We start from the raw sequence: 10,003 nt of genomic DNA on the forward strand, positions 1-10,003 counted from the left end.
TTTTCATACTCTTGTTAAAAAAAGTGAGAAAAAAAAGTTCAACTAATAGGAACAGTTCAAATGATATTTTGACGTCTATAGCCGTCAATGGCAGTGAATGAGTTAAAAATGCATGTGTGGACTATGAGTTGAAAGGAACCAGAATTGTAATGACAAGTTTGATCGATATTTTGTTGTTACTAACATAACTGAGATTGTTTGTTTTTCTTACATTTTGTAGAAATTTATTAGACGTATGCCGCCATTGCGATTTACGTCGCAACGCAATCAGTGCGAAGTGACGTAGAATGGCGGCAATGTGAAAACGCGTATAAAGAAAGCAAGGTAAGTCTCGTTGCGTTCCTAAAGAAACAACATGCGATCGGGAGACCCCCCCCCCCCCCCCCAATGCAATGCTCCCGTCATTAACCAGGCGCATTTATTTATTTTTATAGGTATTCAACTGGAAATGATTTTTGAAAAATTAATCTGTCGCTTATTTTAGTAACAACCAAATAAATATAAAGTCAATTTGTCATTATAATTGTTTTTTTTTTTTTTGTTGCAGAAAAATCAATTTCAGGGGGCGTCCATTTTGTCTTGTACATGTCGTCGATTAAAGATGACATCACAAGGCCAAAGGGCTCAGCTTGGGACTGTCACATGACCAAGAAAAAAATGTGCGCTGTGATTGGTCGTTACCTGTTTCTTAAGCAACTGTGATGTCATTTTCAGTCGACGGCAAGTGGCAGTACAAGACAAAATGGCCGCCCCGAGACGGATTTGTCGGCAATGTTCGCCAGAACGCTTTTTAGACGAGTGGCGACACATGCAACATGTTGTCGATCATTTTAAAACGAGACCTCGTTGGAGCAAACATTCATGAGTGACGTCACAACATTCCCTCTCACAGGACACACTCTCGCAGCTGCGAACTCACAGGAAAACACACACAAAAAATACTTGCCCTCTGATCAATAAAACCTTTCACACAACATCAATTGCAAACACTCACAGGAAAAATACACACACAAACACTCGTCTCACATCACACATTTCCACAAAGCAACATTCCCTCTCACACAAACTCACCATAACACATGCTCTCTCTCTCTTGCAGTAACATACAAACACCCTAGTAAAAAACATCTCACATAAAAAAATACTCTTGCACTCCCACAACCACACTCTCTCATTTACACTAAAATTCTACTCACGCTATCCTACACTCTCAAACTCTCACTCGTTTACAGCTCTCAAACTCAAGACCACTCTCACATCAAACGTACTTTCACACGGAAACACACATGCAAACACCCTCACATGCATTTAAACTCTCAAAGTGCAAATACACACAAATATATCCTCACAGTGGAACTGCACTCCTCTCACACAAAATCACATTCTGTCAATAAAGTCCTCTCACTCATCCACATGCATTTTAACTCTCAGGGTAATAATGCGCACGCCTCCACAGTCCGAAAGCACTTTAGGAGCCGATGCAAGTGGAACAGACAGGATGTGGGTGGGTGGGGGGGGTGGGGGGGGTTGCTTGTGTGGGGGAGGGCGTGGATGGATCAGCTCCTGCCTCGGAGACGGTCGTGGGGGAGGTGAACAAGCGCACACGCCATTTTCGCCTGAGCTCCACCAGCAGAGACAATGTGCTCACTTTTCCAGACATTTGGCATCGCTTGATGGCTACGTTGGGTCTATCAGGCCACAAGATGGAGGATTTGGGGGTCGGGGGTCACCGAATGGGGTCAACAGCACGCAAGAGCAAAGCCAAACAATGGGATTCCCGTCAAAGGTGTCAAACACATCATTTGGAGGCTTTTGTGGTTTCTTGCTCAGAACGCGTGCCGCAGTCGCGAGACGCCTCAACGTTGGAAAATAAACGGAATGACCCTTGACCTCTGATTTCAAAATGTCATTTGCCGTTATACTTACTTATACTTCAGTGGACGACTTTGAATTCAAATGAGCTTTTGTTTTGTTTTATAAAATACGTACAACTCCCCAATTCTAAAGTGGCACCTTGAGATACGAGTGACTCGACTTAAGACTCTTTCAAGATCTGAGCATCATGTAAACAGACTACTGAATTCATAAATATTCTTCAAAAAAGAAGCTCCAAGCTGTTTATTTTATCTTCAGTTTACTGTTGTTTCACTCTCTGAACACGTTGAGAGATAACAATTTTCAGGGGTATATATTCTTTATCCCATGCAAAGAACCTATTCCTACCATATGTACATTTGCATGTACCAGCGTTTTGTGTTAGGAGCGTTGTCCAGGAACAAATTGACGTCGTATCTCAAGGCACCACTGAATCAATATTGCAATTAGGAGCGCTTATTTGCACAAACGGAAAAAAAAATGGTTTAACACCAAAAGTTGTTTTGTTTTTCTTCTCCTCCATTCTGTGCTATCAGTCTTAACGTGTGGCCCACGACATGAATGAGTTTGACACCCCTGGATTGAGCACGAGCGAGTAGAAAAGTGCAGGCCTCATCTGACAGCTACATGGAAAAATATTTGCCAAGTAGAAAAAGGAGTCCAAGGGAAAGACTGCGAGAAGGAAGAAGAGATGCGAGGGTTCCAAATGAAGGCCTGAAGAGAGATAAGACACTAGTTTCACCAGCCACACGTCGTCTCCAAATCAATCCGAAATTATTATTATTATTATTCGTCAGCATCATTGTCTCTAGTAATGCTTCATTATTATTGTTGTTGTTATTATTATTATGACGGTCCACTTGTTGTCGAAGGGCATCCGTGTGACTCCTCCCCTCGCTTCTCGCTGGCCGGCCGGCTCGCTCCCGCCGCCATTACGAGAAGATGCGTATGCACTGCGTGGTGGGCGTGTGGCACACGGGGCACTCGGGTTCGGCCGACTGGCAGATCTGCCCGGCGCACTCCATGCAGAAGAGGTTGTGGCCGCACGGCACCAGCGCGGCCGTCACCTCGCTCTCAAAGCACACGAAGCAGTCCCTGTTGACGCCGGCGGGCCCCGCCCCCACCAGGCCCGCCATGCCGGGGCCCGGCCCGCCTTTCAGCCGACTCAGCATCCCGGAGCTGAGGCCCACGCCGCCCTCCGAGTCGGTGGGCGAGCCGCCGGGCAGCGAGGACGCCGAGCACGAGGAGTAACCTGTGGACGAGCCGCCCGAGCTGGAGCTGGAGCCGCCCGAGAAGGAGCCGGCGCCGCCGCCTGCCGCGCCGCCCGACTGCAGCCAGGAGAGCGTGCTGAGGGGGTCGCTCTGGGCGCGGCGGGCCAGCGGGTGCTCCAGGGGGCCGGCGCCGGTGTCCTGGGGCAGCGTCGGCGACAAGCGCGGGGTGATGGCGCCGCCGCTCAGGCCGCTGCTGTTGCGGCGGAGCGGCGGCTGCGGGTGCGGGTGCGAGGGCCCGCCCGACTTGTTGGCAAAGGGGGCCCAGATGTTGGAAGCGCTGAATTCGAAGGCCAGTTCCTCCGAGGAAGGGAGCGGCGTGGAGTCGCCGCCGAAAGTGAAGCCGCCCCCGGCGGTGCTGGAACCCGTGCTGAAGGGGCTGGTGGGGCTGGCGCCCTCGTTGCCCTTGCGTCCTCCGCCGTAGCCTTCGGAAGTCATCCCGCCATTGTGCGCGTGATAGGCCACCGAGGAGGACATCTTGCGGTTGACCGACATCTGGATGGCGGCGGGCGGCGGCGAGGGCGGAGGGGGCGGGGGTGCGGAATGGTGGTTGCTGGCACGGGACCACAGGGACGCCCCCAGGCCGGCGCCTAGCGCGCCCAAGCCCTCCAGGCTGACGTCCGTGCCGTTGGTGTGGAAGTCGTTGTCTCCCTGCAGGTCGACGAAGGTTCCGGTCCTCAGCGTGATGTGGGTCTCGATCTCCTCCCGGGCCCGGTCCACGTTCTCGGGCATGCCGGTCACCTCGAACACGGGGTCCTTCTCTCGACTGGGCGTGACGATGTAGGTGTGGGTCTGCTGCTGGATGCGCTTGATGGTGGCTCCCTTCGGACCCACAACCAGACCCACCACTCTGTAGGGCACACGCACCTGCGACACAAACACAAGCAAGAAAGTCAGTGCTTCTCAATTATTTTCTGTTAACGCCCCACCAGGGACAACAAATTCTTTTTAGGGCCCCCAAAATCTCCACCACGACTACAAATGGTATCATTTGTCGATTAAATTGATTTAAACACACCAAAGCAGAACATTTCGGCTCGACCAAATAGAATACATCAATCAGATGATGAACCCGCCACCGCCACCTACTGTAGTGGATGCGCAATTACAATTTATTCTAGTACTGCGTGTACATAAAATTCTAGGCCTCAACAGATATGGATTTTTTTTAAGGCTGAAGTCAATTCTGATATTTGGCAGAATAATATTCAGATAATTGATTCATCAGCCTGATTTTTATATATTGAATCAAATAACTTGACATGAATGACAATCAGAATATTTGACTGTTTTACATCACTGTATATTTATTCAACTTCATAACAGTGAAAAATTGACAAGAATTAGCCAAATTTGCTAATTTTGGGGTGATGGGAATGTTTGAATGTCATTACTTGTAAACAATCAGCCATTTTTGAAATAGCTAATACTGGCTAATTACTGTACAACAATAAACAATAAAACACAGACATCATTTTACAGTAATTTAAAGCAACTAAAATTTAATTAAAAAAAAGATATCGTTTTTATTGGAACGTTTGCCCTAAACAACTACTTTTTACTGTAAAAACGTTGACTCGCGATCAAATTACATTAAAAAAAAATACCTTCCACAATTTGGGGGCAACAAACTCCAAGGCTCTTTTTCACCTTGAACTTTAAATTTGAATTTTTAGAAGGCAGTCAAGCAGTACCTGAATGGTTGTTTGTCCAGGGAGGTGCGGTGGTCCAGGAAGTGAGCCCCCCCCTCCTCCTCCTCCTCCTCCTCCTCCGCCGCCGCCTCCTCCTCCTCCTCCTCCGGACCCTCCCGCTTTGCAACGGGACGCTCGTATCATGGAGAAATGCTCGGCCGCGGAGACGATCTCCCGCTTGGCCATTTCTACGTCCTCCCTGCGACCCGTCACGATGAAGACGGGCTCCTCGCCGCGGACGGGCGTCTTGATGTAAGTGTTGGTCTTGGCGCGCAACGCTTTGATCTTACAACCTGGATGAAGGAGGGGAGAAAAAAAAAAAAAATCAGAAACGCGCAAGGTTTATGACTACAACTCTGAAGAAAAAACTTGTTATCCTGTTTGTGAAGTGCACATACACTGCAAATGCAAGGATGGCCACTAGGGGAAGTGCAAGATGTTAAAATGATGAATATACAGTGACGACAATTTCAGTCTTTTGATTTTACATTTACTCTCTTTTTCCACTTCATTCGCATGGTGGTAAGAAGGAAAAAAAGCAACAGTTTAGAACTTGAAAAACCTGTCAGTTGACATGCTAATAAGTCAAGGTTTTTAATACACTTAATCAGATGAGCAAGAATGTCAAATTACCCAGCAGACATAGACTGGTCTGGTCCACCATTTTCATTTTCATGTCCGGCCTGCTATAGCCAATGTGGGTCATGGAGCATGTGACTCGTAAAAAAAAAAATTGCCACCACTGTATGCATTAAAATAAAGAAGACACTCAGCCGGCCGCCCTAGTGTGGAAAGTGATCCGATAAAAGAACGGCAGCAAAACAATTGAGCAGTTCAGGAAGTTTATAAATTATACATATTTGTATGACAGGTTGCACCTGATTAAGTGGCTAGATACTGTACACGGAAAGCCGCTTTTTACTCGATATCTTTCAAATCCAGGTTCGTCTAGTAAAACGACTGTCTTGACAGTAACAATTTTCCACAGGTGCCAGTTTTGGCTTGTAGCAAAATACTGCTCTACAGTATTAATAAAACACTACTATTGGCCTAGTCATTCTACTTGTGCACTGAATTGTCTTCCTCTTAAGGACAAGCGTGCTAGTGAATGAACCTGAAAGTGAATATCAAGGACAGGAGTCACCAACCTGGTGCTCAGGTAACCCTCAAGAACCACGAGTAGCCCGCAGACTTGTTCCAAAAAATATCATACCAGTATATTGGATTTTCTGGAAATGTATAAATACGGAAGTGTATTGCATTCACAAAAGAAAAAAGTCCAGAGTTTGGAGAAATATTTTTGGGGCTTTGTTCCAATATTTCTTTTTTTTCCCTGCTTAGTATTTTTTCAGTTATTGGAATATTTTATTTCCCTTTTATATAAAAAAAAATGTATTCAATAAACAGAAAAAAACAATCTGAAAAACAGAGCGTGGGGGGGGCGGGGGTTTATCCCAAAAACAAGGGAATAAACTTTGAAAAACATTAAAAAAGTATTCTGGAAAAACAGGGTAAAAAACAGAAAATATTCACAAAAACTGGGGGAAAAATCAATTAAAAATAGTTTTTAATAATTTGAAAACCAAAGTAAAAAATTCACAAATACAAAAAATTGCCACTCGAAAACATGTTTTTTCTCTCAAGTGAATGCAATATACTTCTGTGCATAAAGCATCATTTGAAAATGTAACTAGAATAATTTAATTTAAATTATTGTATTAGTATTTATCTGTCACCTAATTGTAAACATAATATAAATAAATGTCACTAATTATTAATAACTAGGGCTGTCACTAACAAATATTTCATTCTCCTATTAAATAGTCAGGTAATTGTCCCGCTCTCTTTTTGAGATGATATTTTTTTTCAGCCATAATAAGAGTATCAAACTGGTAGTCCTCCATACTAATTAGTATGTTAAAAGTAGCTCTCTGCTTCAAAGATGTTGGGGGCCCTTGATCTAGGATATTGAATACATGGCTCAAATGGCTTTCCATATATAATACCTAAACACATACTTAAATGTTCTTTTGTATTTCGAATAACCATTTAAAGGGGTATGTTCCAAATGAAGCCTCCTGCCAAACAAATTCGGTGTGCTGTGGCCTCCGGTGCACTGTGCCTTTAAATGATGACGCGTCATCCGGGCGACCAATAGGAGGCGCGGAGTGTGATGTCATTGTGGGAAGCAGAAAGCATGGCTTTTTCAAACAAAGAGAACAATGCTGGAAACGCCGCCGCGGCCGCGGCAAGCTACTCGGCGGCTAAAAAAGCGCCAGCCGCTGTCGAGTGAGCGCGACGGGGACAAAGGCGGCGAGAAATTGCGTCGGGAGGCGGGCAAACGCGGCGTCGCGAGCGGCAAGCGGTGTCGGCGTACGGACGGGGCGAGCTGAAGGTTTTGGGTGCAGGGCGTAACACCGCCCAGTCCCGTGTTTGTGCGGCCGTCTGCTCCTTTCCAGCGCCGCCAAAAACGCACAATCGCGCCGTTAAAAGCACACACAAAAGCGACGGCTGACGCTCGCTTTTCACCAGGGTCCCCTTTCTCGGTTTATGATGCATTCAAAGCTCATTGAGCGCCATTTCCTTTGTTTGGTGCAGGCTGCAAGACATGTCCAGACTGCTTTGTCTGACCCCATCCCACCCCTCCCCCTCCTCCTTCTGCCGCGCTACCTGTCAAACTATTGTCCAAAAACCGTGTGAAAAGCACGCACTTCGTGTAGCAAATATGACAGTTAAAATAAAATAAAAAGCAGTAGTGACCGAGCCAGTTTGTGTTTACACACACACACACAGTACGCCTAGTGTGAAAACTAAAGTTGTCGGAGGGGACCGGGCACCCAAACAAAGAACCACCGGGCTTCCCCTCCGCCAAACAAGCCCGCTCATCCGCTCACCTTGCCTCCCCACGATCTCCGCCACATGCTCGGAGCTCGGCACGGGCACACACTCGGTCATGTTGACGCTCCTCTTTCGGTTGCAGAGGACGGCGGCGCTTTGTTCCCCGTGGAGCATCGGGTGCGAGCCGCCGGTCATGTGGTAGCCGCCCGAGCCATAGTACTCCGGGGACGGGGAGCAGGAGTTCGGCGAGTCCCGGGACATTTGGAGGTCCACGTAGCCCTCCGAGCCGGGGGCCTGGGTCCCATCCAAGGTGTCGACCAGCCCGCCGCCACCGTCCACCTTCTCCAGGGCCATGAGTGACAGCTGGTCCAGGGCGAAGCGGAGAACCTCCTGGTGGTCCTCGTCCCGGGACTCTTGGTCCGTTTCTCGAGGCAGACCGACCCCGTTGTGCTGGCTGCTGATCACCACGTCGTGGTCCATAATGTCGGGGTGGAATAAAGGGCTTGGCATAGTCTCCTCCGTGGATATCACATCAGATCACGGATGCTTGTTTGTCGGGAGTGAGCTCGCCCCACTTCTGAAAGGATATAAAAAAAATTTAAATCAATTAATCAAAGCGGGGATGTTATGTTTCGGGGTGAGTGTCATCTTTTGGGCGCTTTGCTTTGTCTTGTTTTGACTGACAACTCCAAGCATCCAGCTTTGTCGGGATAAAGGAACAGAGTGCTCCCTTGAAACAACATGCAATGCGTGTTCTCTCACCCACGCAAACACCAGCAAACGATACGTGTCGCCAGTCACTTTCATATCTTTTTTTTTTTTTTTTTTAATCAAAAAGGCGACGAAGTGTCACAAGTGCTGTTGTTAGCTCCGGCTAGCCAGTTAGCAGGCTAGCTCTTCCACACTCAGTCACGTTGCCGACCCCTTTGTTTGGGAGCTAAGCTAGCTCCACTGTGGAACTCCTTTAAAAACACACACGCGCGCTCACACTCGCATCCGCAAACGTACCCAAAGCGTCCAAACTTACTTTATCCTCACTTTGTCGTCTCGCTCTCCCCCGCTTTGCCGTCGCCTTGTTCCTCCAGGAACAGATGAGAAAGTAAGCCGGGAAGAAGGAGAGGAGGAAGAAGGAGGGAGGAGGAGCAGCCTTCTTTGAGCTAGCACGTTAGCCGCCTAGCACGCTAAACAGGGGTGGGGGGCGTTAAAACAGAGTTGTCCAAAAAAAACAGAAACCGTTAAAAAGACGCCCGCGGATGTCTCTGTGCGAATATTCCTGAGAGTGTCTTCATGGTCGGGAAACCGCTGGCCCCGTAACCGAGCGTGACTTGGTGGTGGGGTGAACAACAAAGTGGGATTCGGCGCTCCGTGACCCCGTTCGCTCTCTCCCGCACAAGCCGCTCGAGTGTGTCTCTCCGCCGCCTTTGTCTCGCCAGGCGCACGCCGCTCGCTCGCTCCGACGGCACTGACGTCAGCCGCGACACAACAATGGGTTCAAAGGCCACATGCGGCGATGGAGAGAAGAGCGTCCACGCAAAGCCACGGCTGCTGTCATTGCCATTGTGTCAGTCCGTCGGATGGACCAGCATCCCTTTATTTATTCGTTTAAAACCAAGCAAACGTTTTTGTATGATCATTCAAAGCCAGCATTGAATTATGTTGTCTGCTTTAGCGGTTATTCGATATCATTGAAATCCAGCGTAATGTGTCATGTTCGCTTATGTCCTCACTATTTAGACTATTTAATGTGTGAGTAGATCTTGGGTCTTATATTTTCCCCTCACGACAATAAAAAAAATGTGTCCCACTTAAATGCAGTTAGTTAGTAGGTGTGCTACATTAGGGTCAGTGCATTCAGTAGCAGAAAGAAAAAGTTACTGGTAGTAACTTCAAAGTCGCCAAAAATTAATGACATGAAGATTTGTATGCAAAGTCTTATGAAATATTTATTTGAAATCCTTGACATACTCGTACGCTCTTTGTCCTCACCAGTAAGACAATTCGTTGCAGTAATAGAATGACAAATCGATTATCATTATAATTAATCAACTAGTTTGACAATCAATTTCTCACTTGAGACCTTGTTTTACTTCAAATTGAATTGTCCAAATCCTCAGAATTTCAGCCTCCCTCCAGTAAATAAAAGATTCTCCCATTTCTGTAGTCCTCCATGAAAGCAGACCGATTATGTTTGTGTTGAATCAAAATAAGACATTTGCAAACATCTGCTTATATTTTGAAAAACAATGATCAACATTTCCCCCTTTTTTCTGACAGATCTTACGGACCAATCAAGGAACTAAATCGTTCTTGATTTACGTAAACTTGAAATAA

General features: G+C 47.0%; 1 protein-coding gene across 1 annotated transcript in view; it reads right to left on the reverse strand.

The window, feature by feature from the left end:
• The window catches only part of LOC144043910 (RNA-binding protein MEX3B), a 9,528-nt gene extending 307 nt beyond the window's left edge, over window positions 1–9,221 (reverse strand). Inside the window, exons 1-4 of the mRNA XM_077558007.1 lie at window positions 8,700–9,221; window positions 7,729–8,249; window positions 4,838–5,127; window positions 1–4,010 (exon numbers count right to left, since the gene is read on the reverse strand). The exon at window positions 1–4,010 is cut by the window's left edge and continues 307 nt beyond it. Coding sequence (XP_077414133.1) covers window positions 2,808–4,010; window positions 4,838–5,127; window positions 7,729–8,182 — 1,947 coding nt within the window. The 5' untranslated portion in view covers window positions 8,183–8,249; window positions 8,700–9,221 and the 3' untranslated portion in view covers window positions 1–2,807. The remainder of the gene's footprint in view (window positions 4,011–4,837; window positions 5,128–7,728; window positions 8,250–8,699) is intronic.
• Window positions 9,222–10,003: the final 782 nt, after the last annotated feature.

Source organism: Vanacampus margaritifer, chromosome 2 (assembly GCF_051991255.1).
Source record: "Vanacampus margaritifer isolate UIUO_Vmar chromosome 2, RoL_Vmar_1.0, whole genome shotgun sequence".
NCBI lineage: Eukaryota > Metazoa > Chordata > Actinopteri > Syngnathiformes > Syngnathidae > Vanacampus > Vanacampus margaritifer.